General features: G+C 44.9%; 1 protein-coding gene across 7 annotated transcripts in view; it reads right to left on the bottom strand.

Moving 5' to 3' along the window:
• The window catches only part of LOC111843398 (synaptotagmin-1-like), a 122208-nt gene that overhangs the window by 28981 nt on the left and 75515 nt on the right, over positions 1-17712 (bottom strand). For all 7 annotated transcript variants that reach the window (XM_023810958.2, XM_072710192.1, XM_023810957.2 and 4 more), the window contains 2 exons: positions 7743-7943; positions 1202-1377 (listed from right to left, as the gene is read on the bottom strand). In XM_023810958.2, the coding sequence (XP_023666726.1) occupies positions 1202-1377; positions 7743-7917 (351 nt within the window). In that variant the 5' untranslated portion in view covers positions 7918-7943. The remainder of the gene's footprint in view (positions 1-1201; positions 1378-7742; positions 7944-17712) is intronic.

The following is a 17712-nucleotide window of genomic DNA, read 5'->3' as shown; positions in this document are numbered from 1 at the left end:
AGTAGTAGTATTAATATTATTATCAAGACGAAAACAACAGGGATCCAGCAGCTACCGCTGCTTGGGCCCCTAATTAATATGCCATAGAACTGCTTTAAAGATATAGGATACTCTTAAATGGTCTCACTGTCAATCAAATGGAATGTGCTACAAGTCACTTAATTATTCAGGCTCACTGCATCCTGTGTGTTTCATATTTTTTTTTAAATTGGTGAAATTACTCCTGAGTCATTTCTCGAGGTTAGTAGCAAGTTACATTTCATAACATGATGCTTAGTTGAAAAAGTATGACGCTACTATTAATGATCTTGATCTTGCAACCAAGAGAAGGCAAAGAAAAAAATCAAATGCTAAAACAATAACACATATATTTCAGCTACAGAATGAGATTTTCTCACTGGAATTAAAGAGCAAAAAGTCCAGACATGACATTTCCTGGCAAGGAGGGACATTGTTCCGGCCGACCAAGACACTCAATGGACAAGAACGATTGGTAATGCTTTACATTGAGTGCACCTTTATACTGCATTCATAATGCATTCATAGAACATTCAGTGCACTTTCATAATGCATTCATAGAACATTCATAAGCTGCATGTAAATATACCTTAACATCCTAACATACCTCAACTGTTTTACTATTAATAACAAGCATTATATGATTATAATGTTTGTTATTATCATATAATGTTATTATTAATGTATATTAAGCTACATTAGGATATTAACGTATACTTACATGCTGCTTATTATTGTTCTATGAATTCATTATGAAGGTGCACTGAATGTTCTACGAATGCATTATAAAGGCATTATGAAGGTGCAGTTAATGTAAAGTGCTACCAAGCATTTCTTTCAGTTTCAACTGAAGTGAGAGTTGTGCAGCCAAAATGCTCATTGAGGACACCCTTTGACTGACACAAAGCAGCATATTTTACAATAATCCCTTAGTGGCCACATTGTGATTTTTCTCATTAATAACAATATGGATGCAGACTGTCTGATGTGGAGTGTCTAAAAGAAACTCCTAAACTGGAACAGTTACAAACAAGGGACCTTTGCAGGGGTAACTTTATTTATATGTATATTTGTTGGATTTGAAGCTGCATTATAATTTTTTGGTTCTGTTTCCAGTGAAGGGAAACAGAGAGTGTTAATGGCGGTGGGCCAGGAAGAGGATCCAGGAACAAAGTGTTTTTACCTCCATCTTGGTGCCTTCTATGACATCCTTCATGTTGATGGCGGTCTTGCCGCCCTTCTCCTTGCCTTTCTTCTTATTCTTCTTCTTGAAGATGCACTTCTTGCAGAGGCAGAAGCAGCAGGTGAGGATGAGGAGGATGGCCACAAAGGCGATGGCGACGATGGCCCAGGACGGCACTGCAAACGAGCACACAGCGAGTCTGAAAACCACATCAGCAGCACATCCTCCACAACCCCTACTCCAGAAAGCTGCATCCTACACGGGCTACTTGCAAATGCAGGATCATTGTACTTGTCTGAAAAGTGGACCTCAATATCCCCTAAACGGCCATCACAAAGCTCCCTTGAAGCATAACCTTGCATAAGAAGAACCAAGGTGATATTGAGGCCCTTTAGGAGTGGAATAGATGGCAGGTATTCCTGTTCATAAAGGTGTAAGCAGTCACAGAAGCAGAATATCCTTTGCTTGCATGTCTACACCAGCAATGACTGCTTGTAGTTTGCAGACCCTGGAATGGGTAACACTGGAACGCTAAATTACTCAAGCATTCCATTTAAATCCAATTAACCACAGTACATTTGACTGAATTCATTAATCTTAGCTGATGAATAAAAACTAATAAAAAAAGATACAAAAAAACTCACTGGAGTACATTGATGTTAATTCCCCACACCTCAAAAAAAAAAAGGTGTGCAGGTTTTCACAGTGCAGACACGAAGAGCGGCACAATGGATTGTGGGTAATCAGTCTCTGCGCCTTTGAGGGGCTGAGACGACATCAGCCCCAAATGGAAGCAGCAGAAGCTGCTGACGCAGGGCTGATTTCTCAGTCTGAGGCAGTGGGAGAAATCAATGGGCAGCTGACAAAATCGATACGAAGAATCCCCTTAAAAAACATGAAGTTCAAAGATAGCAGATCCTATGGCCTTGTGCCAGCTACAGTAATGACCTGCTTCCCAAACCGGTAATGGGGATAGCAATAGTATTCTGGATGTATCAGTAATGACCATCTCATGGTATTAGCAAGAGTACACTGAGGACAAGGGCAATGGTATTAATGACAGGGTGGGGTATCAGTAATGACAAGGTTTGGTCGCAGTAATGATACTCGCGCCAGAGAGGTCGACTCGGAGCTAGACACCAATTGTGGTTTTTTTTTTCCCCCAGCTAATTATACTGGGATCTTCTTAAATCTAAAACCTAACAGATGGATGGAAATGAGGGGAAAAAAATAATTCTGATACCTGATCAGCATGCAAACTAGTTTACGAGAGCAAATTTAACTGCTCATATTCATACTGCTCCAGGTGCAACTTGTAGCCCATATCATATTAATATCATTTTTTATTGACAAATTACTCTGTATGAGTCAAGGGTGCTGGTTTGGTTTCAGCATTGGCAGGGACCAAATCAGCCCGAATTGCCTGCCCCCTTAAACACAGATGTTACTCTTACACTGTTGGTAGAGGTCGGTAGATGTTCCTACCATCCAAACCCAAATCCACGGCCTTGCTATGAGGCTTCCATATAACCCCAGCATTCAAAACAAATGTCATTTAAAGTAATCAAAACGATGGCATGACATTTGTACAGGCCAGTGCTTGGGAAGGATCCTATACGTCCTGTTAATGGCTTTGGCGAAAGGCGTGTAGCTCTGCCAGGTGCAGTGGAGCTTAATCTTTATCTGGAATTTTGGGGTTTATCAACACGGATTAGCGGCGCGAGGACGCTCCCTCGGATTAGGCGCCGCGGAGGGAATCCGAGAGTCGAGACGGCCAGATACGGCACCCGTTGCCACCCAGATAAGGATTATTCAAGCTGGGAAACAGAGATTCACTGAGAAACGCTCCATTATGGGGGTATTTCTTTCCAAAAGACGGACGCTTCTCTTGACATGCCGTCAAGGCCATGCTAGATTAGGCCGGCTAAGATTAGACTCCTGCATGTATTATTTATATATGACGACTTACTCTCTATTTCAGATTATTAGTGCTGCGTGTTTAAAACTGATAAAATATGAAAGGTAATGAGACCATATTATTAAGCTCAAAAAGGCTGCTACATGAGGTGTAATACAACTTATATTGATATACTAGCTTTTTATGGAGAACGCTAAAATACAAATTATTACCCATAGGGAAATTGGTAAATATATATGACTGAGGCCTGGCAGAACGTTAATGTGACTAGCAGCTCATCAAGCTCAGATTGTTAAACATTCAGCACCTGTGACCTCTATCAGAAAACCCGGAAGTCAGTAAAACAGTGTTGACCAGCAGTGTCCCGGCAGCACAAAGTATGTATATATTGTGATTTTGGTGCCCATAAGAGACACAGAGGTATTAATCACTCAGTATGTCAGCTTCGATGCTTTAGCCGCACATTTCAGCCTAAAAGGCTCTAAGCACCGACAGCAGAACTGCCGTGTGAATCACTGATATGTACCATTTTAAATGAAATCGTGTATGAAATGACATTTCCTGCAATAACAGAGCGCCAGCATAAACAAACTGACTCACACAGTCGGAATCTGCAGTCATTTCAATGACAATGCCAACACTAATGGACTTGGCTATCTTGTCACAGTGCAAAATTGAATAATTTCAATGCGTTTTCTCTGCTGGTAACTTATTTACATTCCAAAATAAAACATATATTGTTGATTGACCCTAATCACTCAACATTTGCCCCAAGTGTTTGTGTATATGTGTACTAATGAGAGCTCATGGGGACTGACAAGGCTAATGAACATCTGAAGATTGTTTTAATGGCAAAGCCCATTAAAGGACACATGCATATGAGATATGCATCGCAAGGCACGATGACCTATTAGCTTGTGTTGGATTCGGCACTCGTCCCAGCTGGATGGAACAGTAAGTGACTGTGATGACATGGAAGCCACGAAATGGGCATCCACACTATTGCGGCACTGAATTTTTGAATCTTAAACTTTAAGAAGGTAGATATCCGACTGGGCTGTTCATCCTGTATCACTAACTCAGGGATAGGGAGGGATATTGGAGAGGTGTGGATACCATTATATAATGTAAAGGGGGGCCCCAAGGTGAGTTTGTCGCGGGGCCCCGAATGTCTAGCTACTCCCCTGGGGATGGGCAACCTTGACCCTGGAGTACTGGTACCCAGCAGGGTTTCCACCCTACCAGGTCTCTGATGAACCACAATTGATCAGGTAGGATAGAAGACATGCTGGATACTGGCAGTCCAGGCTCAGGGTTGCCTACTCCTCTACTAACAGATTGCCCAGTTGGAGTGGTCCTGATTTGGGAGGATACACCCGTCCACCACTCACCTTTATTTAGCCTGACACTGAATGACTTATCCAAGCTGCGTCTGTGGACTATAGAAGGAGATTCAGGAACTCATATGGAGAGCTGGGGTTCGATTTGAACCACTCAAAGTTGACGGAACGTCTCAGTTCAAAATCACATTTATGAATAGAACATAGCTTTGCACTGAAAATCCCTTACCCCGATAATTTGGTCGTGCAAAACACCTGCTGGTAGAAGATCAAACATAATATACAATTGAAAGTCTCAAACGTTAAAATGTGAGTCTGCCGGTTGTTAAGAGTGACAATAACAAGATTGGTGGGATGTAGCTTTGTAGACATTTCATGGTTGGTTACAGCACAAAGGTACCTTAAAAATTTAAGTCGGAAGTACCCGGGAAGATTAAATTAACTAGTTACGTGGCCAGCTGGAGAGATTTTCGGTGAGCTGCATTTAGCACTAACCCTTGGAGTGACTGTAAATGGTGATGCCATCTGCCACCTCTGCAGGTGACATTTCAGGCAAACTTAATGTAGCTAGTTAGCATGGTAGCACTAACGTATTAAGCTTAATTGAAAGCTAAAACTGACCCTTTATTTTAAAAAAGCCACAGATATTAAGTTATACTGTTACGTTACAGTGTACTGTTATAAGGGTTAGCGGTCACAGATGTGACATTACGTAACAGTCCGTCCCTCAAGTTGTGAGCGATTAGGGGCTTGGGGGTCTTCATTATCACACCACGATTTCCATAATTCCAGCTCTGACAGTGATCTTTACACATCGAAGGTATGGGCGACTCAACACTTTTTTTCAGCTGGTTAGAGAGTAGGTGTTGTAAATAAGTATTATAAACGCAGCAGAAACCTGGAGACAGCCAATCTGCTCAGACAGATCTACTGCTGCGGGGTGATTTCTACTATTATTCATACAAAAGTTCATCTGATCTCATGAGGTTCATCCATCCATCCATCCATCCATCCATCCATGCATCCGCCCTCCATAAATGCTTGTCTGGGACAGGGTCATTGTGAGCTTGAAGATTATCCTAGGCTGCAGAAGGCAGGGGACACACTGGACGGGATACCAGTCCAACGTGGAGCATGTAATGAGGCACAGTAAGAATTTCGGTAAACGGTGACGGCTGGACCAGACGTCTTGGAGACCACAGCAGAGAGATGGGGATGGTTGTGTTCTGTCTTGTCTGCTTAACTACCCTACAGGTCTAGTGGCGAATTTACGACATGCTCCCTTCATATATAACCTTATCGCTGCTGAACGACGGGATGCAGTGCTCCGACGCGTGGTATGAGATGCTTGAAGATGCCATTATGTAGTTTTAAAAAGGCCTCATCACCTCCTTTGCAGAAGATATGGGTTTCTTTCACAGCCAGCGGGCAAGGGGACATGGAGCAATTTCATTCCCGGTGGGCGGCCGACAATATAACAGACAGACGGCGCGGGTCCGTTCCCCGGAAGGAGCCACAAGACGCCGGGGAAGTGGGAAGTGGGTGCCGTAATTGCGCCCTCGGGGAGGAACGAGTTGCGCACATGGGTCGCCAAGAGTTGCAAGCCGACGCAATTGTGACAGCAGCGTATCGGTAAACGGGCCTTGGTTACCCACCGCGCTACGCTAGCTTATCACCCAGCAGAATCACTTGCACAGCGATCACTGGCGAGCCACAGACCAACTTTAGCTTCTGTACTGTCCCCAAAGCGGCCCAGGAGCCCAGGTATCCAAATCCAGTCTTTCAGAACTATACCTTCCGGATAATTCTGCATCCAGAGTCAACCCACATCAGCAGGAATTTGACGTCTGTGCACAGCATGCTCGAAACGGGATGGCTTTTGCCGCGAGGTGTTTTCGGCTGGTTCCACGGCACGGACATGTCGCCTGCCACGCTTAATGTAATTGTTGTGTAACTACGGACGTGGGAAGTAGCCAGATTTCTTGAGTCGTGCTGTGCCGTGATGACCGTGTAAGCCATTCCAAATTAGAGCATCAGTCAGATGATTAAATAATAATAGTAATAATACCGCTATGCAGCGTGACGCATTAACATTGCAGACGCCTCCACGGATAACCCGTTTTACTATCACAGTTGGTTTCGCGAGCCTCCGGGAGACCCTTGTAGCTTCTCTGCAAAGCACTGCTTCACTGCTTTCCACACGGTCTCCCAGCGACTGCTTCAAAGTGGAGAAAATTGGCCACCGACCTGCTTTTTGTACGAATAAACGGGTAGTTAGGATGGCGTCTGAGGAGTTTCGACGGGACCGGGGAGAACAGCTGCGCGTTCGGTTGGAGTCGATGCCAGCGCTTAACCGGAGCTCGCTCGCGAAAAGCCGGATGCCGGAGCTTAATTGGTGTAATTTATGGGAAAAGTTATTTTCGAAAGAAACAAGAATCATTTCCTGCCTTTGGCATTCTTTCATGTAAATCTGCTAAAAGAACTGTGGCAAACATTTGTCCCTCAGACACTTCAGTTCTCAGCATTTTTCTAGAAAAAACTTTCCATACTTATTTGATGTGCATGGTGCTTTTGTAGAGGAGCAAATTCATGGGAATGAAAAGGCACCAAAAGTGTACTAAAATCAGCCAGTAAATCCCTCCTCTCATTCACATTCTTCATAAAAAATCCCAGGCTGTGTGACATCTGAGATACACTACTGCGCAAAATCTTAGCCAGTCAAAGAAAAGATTTAAAGCTCAATCTGGACAGTTAGTGTATATTTGCTCAGGAAAAATACAGCATACAACATTACAACATACGGAATTAACTGTAACAATAAAAAATAAGCAAGAATTTATTCTGTTCTTCAAAACGTTATTGATATCTTGCTGGCTGGTTAGATGAACACCACTTCAGTTCCCAAACAGTTCTCCTCAGGGGCACCTCAGCCATTCCATGTATCTATTAAATTTCACCACCAGCTCTGTTCATTAATTACTGTAGTTAGTTAAGTAAAAGAATGAGGTATTGATTAGCCAAACAAGGAATGTTAATGGTCTTGTCGAAAAATACGTGTGTGTACTGGACGATTGCTGAAAATCCTGGGGTGACTTTAGGAGAGGTTTGGAGATGACTAAGCTGACACACAAACATAATACCATAGTTTTACACCAACATGAACATCATTTAAACATCATTTTCTTTGATTGCCTAAGACTTTTGCACAATACGGTATGTATTTAGCTACATAAAATCCATCCAATCAACAGTATTGAATTGTTCACCAGGCTCAGGTACTCACGTGGGATTTTGTGGAGCTCATTCATGAACTTGTCCTTCAGCTTGGAGAAGGCCTCGTCCTTGGGTCTGCCCGTGCCCTGGCCGGTGGCCTCCGTGCTGTTGGAGGCGGCGGAGGCGGAGGAGGTGCTGGTCGGCGCGGGTGCGACCGCCAGGGCTTCCCTTCGACTCTCGGTCATGGTGGCTCTGGGCGGCCAGCCAGATGCTGGAGGAGGCAAAGGAATGAGGTCACAGACGATATCGACCCCAAAGCAGGATGCGTAATACTCATACATTTATGTAAATATAACGATAAACGCAAAGAAAAACGCAACCACGTTGAAGAGTAATATATCTTGCTGTGAGATGTTCTTCACGGAGCTAGGTAGGAGTAGTTGGAGGGGTTGCATGTATGGTTGGGCTGACGTGTGTCTGTGCACGTGTGTGTGGGATCACTGTCTGGGGAGCCGGCAGCAGATAATAAAAGAGAGTAAGAGTTCCAGAACTCCAGCTTGAAGCCTCATCACCATAGTAACCTAGAGTAATTGGTCCAATGAAGGGAAAGCTTGTTAGAAGATCGCACCCAACTAGACATTCATACTCACAGCGGGGAATGATTTCTTTGTTTTTTTTTTTTTTTTTTTTGGAAAGAATTTATCTTTTTGATTTCACAACATCGAGGTGAATTGCAGTTTAGAAATACCACAGCAAAACAAAACAACAAAAACATATTCTCTAGAGTTCAGTTTAACAATGCTGCTGTTTTTGCATAAAGTAATTTGAAATGAATGAAAAAGAAGTTGAGATTTAAAGTGGAATCTCACTCAAATTTTAGATTTCAAGATTCAATGCGGAGTCAAGATGACAGACAGCAGCAGAAAAATGAGCACGCAACGTGAAACATCATGCGGATGTCATGATCTGTCAAAGGCAGGTCCTTCCTCCAAACCAGCAACTGCCTGTTTGCTTTTTCTTGGAGGGAACACTTTCAATGAGCATCCAGATAATAAACAGCATCCAGACAAGAAGGGGAATATGAAGTCTATGGAGCACCAAGAACATGGTCCTCCTTTGAAGCAACAGTGTGTAGCTACGCGCTCAGGGGACGATGGACACATTGACTCTGAGTTGATCTATGACTAACGCCAGGCTATGTTTCTTTGTTCAAGATCAGCCTAGGTTTGCTAAGGGCCACTCACCAAAAGTGCAGACATTGAAATGGCAGAAGGCTCCTGGTTTTTTTGAATCTCTTACACAAATCTGTGCTATAGTCAGTTTCATGTGCAAGATGTATCCAGCATTAACAGAAGAAGAAGACATAGGAGGAGGACTGCAACAGGTTCTTCATCCATCCATCCATCCATCCATCCATCCCAATTACTTATCTAGTACAGGGCAGTGGAACACTTTGGACAGAATGCCAGCCACTCACGGGTCCAATAAAGCCTATCTCCCTCCCCAGTTTTCATTCTAACGTAGTACTCTACAGCTCTTGATCACAGTAGTCACACCAAGTCTGCTGCAGTGCCTCCACACATAGCCAGTGCCCTCCAACAAGCACCATAAGAGCCGCTTCATTTAGAAACTGCACTCAGAGCTCCATAGTAATTCTACCACCAACTAGAGAAATCTCTCACCTGTAGGAAGTGCTGCTTCACAACCCCCGGACCCTCCCCTACGAAGGGGGAGATGGTGAAGGGCTGGACAATACAACGCAGACTTCAAACTCCACCTGAACCACAGAGTTTGCATTGAGATCAAGAAAATGCTTCAGCTTACGTTTGTTGGAGATTGAGTGGAGAGAAATGTCACACCTTTGATAATTCTTCCATCAGCTACTTGGAGGTGGGGGTGGGGGTTGCAGTACGCAGAAAGCACTTCAAGGCCGATCAGCCACCTTCAGCTACATTAATGCCCTTTCCCGCATAGATTATGTGGGCGTTGTTTTCTTCAACCATTGAAAGGAGCTCAGAGGAATCAGGGTTACGATTTGATATTTTGATTTTTCTGAATGTCTATTTAAAAGTGGCACTAATGCACACCTGCCAAAGCGTGCCGTTTCTGCACTCTAACCTTACAGCGGTGAGTCAGAGATGTGAACAAAAGGCGGAACACAAAAGGCAGTAATTACATGCAGGAGTAAGAGAGAGAAGCACAGTCTGTTCTGAGCAAATTAGCGGCGTGGAGGCAAATCTGAGTGGCTGCAAAGTTGTTGTCGGAATCAACCGCAGATCCATCCTAATAGCCGCAAATCAATGTCAAGCTACGTCCTCGGTCAGCGGAACTCGCAGTAAGTCAGCATCCACTGGGCCGCAAGAGCAGGCGTCCAAGAGCTGGGCGAGTCCCCTGTCCGCAGTCATTCCGCCATCCGTCAGCCGCCAACTCGCGCTACCGGCGTGTGCTTGACACGCGACGCCCACACGCTACATGGCTCCTGGCCTGGCGTGTGTGATCTCCCCGGTGCCTCCCTGTGTCGCAGTGCGTTTCACACCTCCCCAGCGTCCACGGCAGCACCCACAAGTTTGTGACTCTCACGCTATCGCCATACATTCGTGTCCATACTACCCCTGCACACAGAACAGCACTTAAACACAGCAGTATGACAAACAGGGTTTTTACTACCAGCTATGAAATACCAGCCATGAAAGATACCATACAGGCAGGATCTGAAGACATAGTACTATTCCTTATCAGTGCAAAAATAAATAACAATACTACTAAAAGGTGTTTATGGTCTTAATCAACCCCCCCCCCCCCCCCCCCGCGATGATTACATTCTCTTTCAAAATGACCCTTATGGAGATGGTGGAGCATTTTGGAATAAATGAAATGCAGTGAAAACAATTCACTAAATAGAGACGGAGAATCACTCGGAACTTCTGCTCTAGGTTTGCACAGTCAATTGATGGTAAAGTGGCATGGCTGTCCGGGTCCCGCACCAACAACCATACCGGTGCGGGGAAGAAGGTGATTTGGTAAATCAGTACTGGGCTACTCCACATCCACACTGAAATCATCTCACTGTCGCTTCCAAATCATCTGCAAATTACACCCATTTTTGCATGCAGTAATGTAAGGTTTTTTATTTTAATCTTGATATTTGTGTGAATTATGATGTATTTGCTTTAATAGAGAGATAAATTAATTATCATAGCAAAAAGACACTATTTTGATCTGGGGGGGATGCTAGCTATGTAATTATGCCATAAAGTAAAGTAAAAAAAACAACCAAAGAACATAATGTGAATGCATATTATATCAGGAGGCACAGCACATCCAATAATTAACTGCACTTCATTGAATTTAGAGATAATCATCAGGCAAATGAAAATTGAAGGTTTGAAATGAATGCCCATCACTGGATTTTAATTTGGGGACGGCTTTCGTTTGCATTATCAAAGCAAATGCTTTAGCATTATCTTCAAAGAAACAGGGAAACTTTTCGTGCTTAAACAAAAGTAAAGAAAAGGAAAATTGCCTCAGGTCCTCAGGAGTGACTCTGCGGAAACCTCAGTGGTCATTTGCATAAGTCCATGTTACTTTCATGAAATCCTGTTTTATAATAGATAAGTAATCGCTTTAACCAAATCTAGCATAAAACAATTTAGGCAATGGTTCTTCTCTTATTTTCCTTCAAACACTTAGATTAAACAGCAGTCCTGGGGGCAGTGTTTCAAATGCAGAGTACTAAAAGTTAGTATATAAGAGGATCCTTCAGAAAGTCATTGATGCCTTTCGAGTGTTACTGAAAGAGATTCTTCACAGAGCCAGAGGTCAGGGCAAAACGCCCTCCGCTTGTGAAGTAGGGTGCCCTTCCGGCCATTGGGAAACATAGATAGCTTTCTAAGATGACCAGTCATTGGCTTCAGGGATGACTGCAAGTAGCGTAAAGGCGGGAGGGTAAGATGAAGTTAGAGCCAATAAAGTAGATCAATAAACCATCAATACTCGGACCTTATTGGATGAGCTGAGATCCTCAGATGTACACCCACACAACCAGACATACACACACATAGTCCCCGTATTCATATCTTTGTGGGGACTCTCCATAAATTTCTATGAACATAACCCTAATCCCAGTTATGATGACCGTAACACCTACCCAGCCCTAAATACAAGACCTTAGGCATTTTAAGTTCTTAAATTGCAGTCATGGATTTTTATAAAATTGAGGCCGTTCTTGGGAGGACCAAAAAATGTCCCCACAAGGTGGAAAGTTACTAGTTTTTATCACATTGTTGGGAAATCTGGTCCTCCGGTTCCCACAATGTAATGTACACATAACCCCCAACTCCACACACACACGCACACACACGCACACACACACACACACACACACACACACAAAGATTTCAGCATGACTTTCAGACATGGGGGCATAAAATGGGACAAAATATATACAGAGGGGTCAACCTTATCATTAGCCAATGATATGTTTTGAATTGGTGAGCGGCAGGGGGGGATGCACACCAGGGACCAATCAGCTTTCAGCTGGAGCTAGTCCCCCTATGGAATTGGAGGATTCAGAAAGGTCCCCTCTCTCTCTTAAAAGGGGTGAGGTGTGTTATTCCTGGTCTTTGGTTGGTTGCCATGGAGGCGGGTCAGCAGATCCTTCTGGGCTGAGCTGACTCGGGATCTTGGGATGCGAGGGAGACAGAGAGGGCATTTTGATGGTAATGCGCCTGCCGATGGCAGAGGGCTCCCACTAAGTACCCCCCCATCCCCGCTGCCGGCAGGCAGGCAGGCCGGCCAATCCACAAGCAGGAGATGAGGCCTCATAATTAATAACCACCTTTCATCAGCCGCAGGATATTGGGAAATTTCCCGTGTAACTGGCTTGGGATGATTTGCAGAAAATGACCTCTTCTACAGATACAATTCGCATCTGCCGGCAAGCCCCTTATGTTTGTGGGTGGAGTGCCGTACGGGATGCGCGGTAAGCTGGTTTCACCGTGGACGGGATGAGAGGGCTGTGCAGTTTACATGGGCGGCCCCCTCACATGAAGTGGACAGTGTGCTGTTCATTCACACCTAAAGGGTGTGGGTTTTGGGTTTTGACCCTTTTTGTGCCTTAGGGCCACTAAATCATTTTGCTGGGGGGGGGGGGGCCCTGACCACTGGAGTCAGGTGGAGCAGACTGGTGAGTCATGTTAGGAAGGGGAGGGGCAGATAATCATGCAAGTCCTCTGAAAAACATGGGCTTAGAGGAATCAACAAAATGTAAGGGGGCCAAATATTAACAGGAATTGAGAAAAACCTCACAGTAAAGTCAAGCTGAGAGACACAGATTTCCCGATTTACTGCCGTTCAGATATCGCGGGTCCAGGGGTGGCTGTTTAAAAGCCACCATAAATGGTTCAGCTTTGACTCTGAAGATTTCCTGGCTAGCAGAGCATTCACCGCGTAATTACAGGGGCTGACCCCTGGGATGCAGCTGGTGGTGCAGGGGGACATTTCGGCGTCCCTCGCTTCTGGCCCCAAACGTCCCACGAACCGCATCCAGCCCAACTCACCGGCGCCTAGCGGAGCCTGCCAAATGCAATGGCCCTCAAATTAAGGGCTCTCTGGGCCGAGGAGGAGAGTCGCTTCTATGCGTAGCAGCCTATTAAAGCAGATTTAATCCACGGTCACATGACAGGGTGCTGGGCAGAGGTGACACAACATTTTGACAGTGGTGGAAATTAGAATGAGTTAATCACAGTGTCAACGAGTTAAACAGCTGCTCTATTGTCTTTACTGGACCATGCTGGTTGGTTCTGTTAATTTCCATCCAAAGCACTTTTTCTCAACAACATAAAAGGGATTAGTTGTCATTGCTGACACACTACAGCACATAGTGCACAACAATGAAATGTGTCCTCTGCATTTAACCTATATGTGACATCATGACATAGCAGGGGGTTGCTAATTCAGCGCTAGGGAGCAGTGCTTGGGGGCGGTACCTTGCTCTGGGTACCTCAGTGGTACTTTGCTGGTTTTGAGTCAAACAATCTTTTAAATGGAAATCCATAACAATCAGGCCACCACAGCTTATGGTAAAAAAAAAAAAAGATTTTGGGCCCCATGAAAGCATATCAGTTTGGGCCCCCAACCTAGACCAATCTCATTATCTTCCAAATGTTTTATGTAGCCTGCATCCCTCCCCTCCCCCCATGTTTTTCGGTGCCATTGCATCCTACCGCCTCACATGGACAAATCAAAACAAGAGGTAAAATCTGGCATCAATATTCTCCTTCCTGATTGGTCAGTCTTCCCCAAAACACTCCCGCCTTGTTTCCCATGGGCTGTCCTAAGCATTCTGCCCTCCTGAGGAGAATCAGCAGAATTAAGCAATAAGTAAGAAACTCAGCAGGCAGGCAGGCAAACTGGGTCCTGACCCGGTCCGGTCAGGATTACATGCTGACCCTCTGCTGCCACCTGCTGTGAGGAGGACCCGCCCACTTCACTGTCGCTTCCCGTGTTTCTTTATTAGCCTGTTCACTCTTTTCATTGTGAAGTCCTAACAAGGCCCGGGATAACGTAGGAGAGCAGATGCCCCAAAAGCAGATGCATGAAATCAATCCAAACGCAGTGGACTGGTGCAGCTGTAGATGACAGTCCTCATATGGCACCAGTCACTGACAGTCTGTCAGTGACATCGGCCGGGTGGCATCTGGGAAGTGCCGAAACAAATTCCACAATGCCGGAGGTCAGTTTTAAGGGGTGCCCACGGTGCCGCCGAACACATGGCATGTGATTACTTTCCGGAAGGTTCTGCGCCTGTGTGTATATCGATTAAAGCATATGAGCAGGAAATATCTGTTATCTGCCCCCCCCCCCCCCAAATTTTTTAGTGATATTGTTTCCTCATTCCTCTTGAAACCTGTGTCACCATAAAGTCCTGAAGGACAGAGAAAAATGTCCCCAAGCAGAGGGATGGTGACACTTCTCTACGCCGCCATCGCCGGTGTCTCATCGTCCTTTTTCAACTTTGTCTCCGAGCCTCCAAACCAAGGCAGAACATTCCAGAGGCTTTTCTTTTTTTTTTCTGACTGAAAACTCCCAACACACACCACGCTTTTAAGTCTGACAGAAATCTGACGGCTCACTGCAAATTTTCAAGCAATCATCATTCCCCAGATCTTAAGCGACTGGGAAAAATGATGGCTTTCAACGGCGGCCGTCCGCCTGGCCTCCACCAGCCATTTGAGTGAGCCGCCGTGGTTCAATTCTCCTCTCTCGCCCACTTTCTCATCTGGCCGACGAAAGATCTGTCCTGATGGAGACAAACAACAGTTTTCTGACACGGGCTCGGGAAAAAAAAAATGAAGGCTGTCTCAGTTGGTGATAAACACTTCAGTTAAAATCACATCAAGTCTCTTGGAGACCAGCCAATCTAGAGTTCCACGTGACACCATTCACACTGACAACTCACGTACTAATTACTGTCGCAGTTCAACTCTGGTTAGGTCCAGGAATAGAAAAAAACTCGCACAACTTAAGTGCCTCTTTCATAAAAATAAGTTGAATTCTGCTGCACTGATATTAAGTTGAATGTCATGAATGGCACTCGATACATGACAAGCCGGGATGGTGATAATACGATACGTCACCTTGTCGAGTCACGTGTATGCAAAGTGTGAAGTGCAACAGACTGGAAAGCGGTGACGTGACAATGGCACGCTGTTGGTCAGAAGAGGGTTCAGTTTCATTCAGGGTGTGACGAGTGGAATGAGAGGTTCTTCACTGAGATAAAGTAATCTTCTCTATCCTGTGAGGGAATTCGACAAATACCTTGTGTAGAAGAAATGGAACAGTATTCAATAATGCCGGCATGTTGTACAGATCTCATTTTCACTAACACAGAAGAAACAACAAAACGGGTTTCTGTCTTGCGATTACCTTGTAAATTAATTGTGACAGTGATAGCATTTACAAATAAACATCATTTATAGAATATGAGTGATGGTTTGGCATAGAATAAATGGTTGGAAGCTGTGTGTGTGTGGCCACCTCTGTGTGTGTATGTGCCCACCTGTGTATATGTGTGTCTGTATGTGCCCACCTGTGTGTGTGTGTGTGTGTGTGTATGTGCCCACTTGTGTATGTGTGTATATGTGTGTGCGTGTGCCCACTTGTGTATGTGTGTATGTGTGTGCCCACCTGTGTATGTGTGTATGTGTGTGCCCACCTGTGTATGTGTGTATGTGTGTGCCCACCTGTGTATATGTGTGTGTGTGTGTGCCCACTTGTCTGTGTGTGCCCACCTGTGTGTGTGTATTTGTGTGTGTGTGTGCCCACTTGTCTGTGTGTGTATGCGTGCGTGTGGCAGAGGTGGAAATTCAGGTCCAGAAAGTACAAATCCAGACCACTTCCTGGTCCTGAAATTTCCACCTCTGGTGTACGGCCTGTTGCGTTTGGGGGCGTAACCAGCTGATTATAGATGTCCGGATTTGAAGACAACTTGCTGACACTCTCTGTAGTGCTAAATATATGGAGGCTCAGAACGGCTCTATCCAGAGGAGGGCTGTATATAGGGGCTGGACGACAGGGGCATCAGTCCATCTAAAAGCTGATTGGCCCCTGGAGCACCCCTTCCCCAGTCATCATTGGCTAATGATAAGGTTGGCTCTTCTGTACAAATCACAGTCCCACTTATGCTTAACCAAAATCCTAGAATTGTCCTTGATTCAAAGTCCTACATCCTGAGCGGGACGCAGCAGTGCTGTCCCTGGTTCTGAACCGTCATCCGCATGCTGTGACGCTCTCCATGGTCCTGACATCCCGGAGCCACGGAAAAAGGCCAGTGTGCTCAACACTTATCTCTCCAACCCATCAAAAGAATGCATACTGACTCATCAGCGTTCGCATTTCAGCTGCACCTGGAGCTGCACCAAAACATGCGTCCTCCCTCTATTCCTATTTTATTTACCTTTTATTGAACAGAAACTCATGAAGATAGAAGTTGGTCTTCCTATCTAAATGGGGACCGTCCATTCATTTCTATGGGAAAAACCCTAATCCCAGTCATGACACCCTTAACCTCTACCCATCCCTAACCTTAACCATAAGTAACCAACCCAAAAACAAGACTTATGGCGTTTCTACTTTTTTGATTGCATTCACAGATTTTTATAAAACTGAGGTTATCCAAATGGGGACCTCAAAAGATGTCCCCAAAAGTAGGGAAATTTCAGGTTTTACTACACTTTGGGGACAATGTGGTCCTCAAATGTGATCTATGCCAACCCACACACACACACACACACACACACACAGGGCTGAGTCATCATAGCAAGCACACACACATACACAAAAACACACATACACAATTCATATTTATATCATCACAACAAACACGTACAGCAGTACATTTTGGGTTGAGTCATCATCTTGACACCAAGGTCTCAAGGCTCCTCATTCAAAAATGCTTCCTAGTGCCCATTTCCACCATGATGCCCATTTCTCCCAACCAGACATCCCACACAAAAATGTTGCCGCGTACATGGACACTAGCAGGCCGCGATTACCGTGCTACGTCCTGCATCTCAGACCCTAGAAGGAGCCGACTTTGCAGCTGCCTAACCATGGTAATTTACAGCAGTCAGGTAAAAAAGCATAGCAGAGTGAGGTATAGTTACAGATAAACAGGGTCACTAGATAAACAGTCATGGCGGCTTTACCTTTCTTTTAGGTTTGACTGAAAAGACTAAAGAAGAACGGGTCCTCTGAAAGCCACTTTACAGTAATGCAGCGCAATTAATACTACAAACAGAACAGAGAGCAATTTGGCAAATTTATTTTGCAGTAATGACACTGATAAAGTGGGTATGTGGCTCTGACGATGTGGCACAGCAAGGCCCAGAATAAGACAGCGGTTCGTCTTCTCCAGGAAGGTCGGATCAGTCTAACCGTGAGATCCTCGTGTGACTGAGGTGAAGACTGTTTGCAGAAGGACAATGGCAAACAAGCTTCAAAGGGCGACGGGTCAAAGGAGGGAAGAGCCACCGAGGAGG

Source organism: Paramormyrops kingsleyae, chromosome 3 (genome assembly GCF_048594095.1).
Source record: "Paramormyrops kingsleyae isolate MSU_618 chromosome 3, PKINGS_0.4, whole genome shotgun sequence".
In the NCBI taxonomy this organism is placed as follows: Eukaryota; Metazoa; Chordata; class Actinopteri; order Osteoglossiformes; family Mormyridae; genus Paramormyrops; species Paramormyrops kingsleyae.
This window is presented reverse-complemented; position numbering and strand designations above follow the sequence as displayed.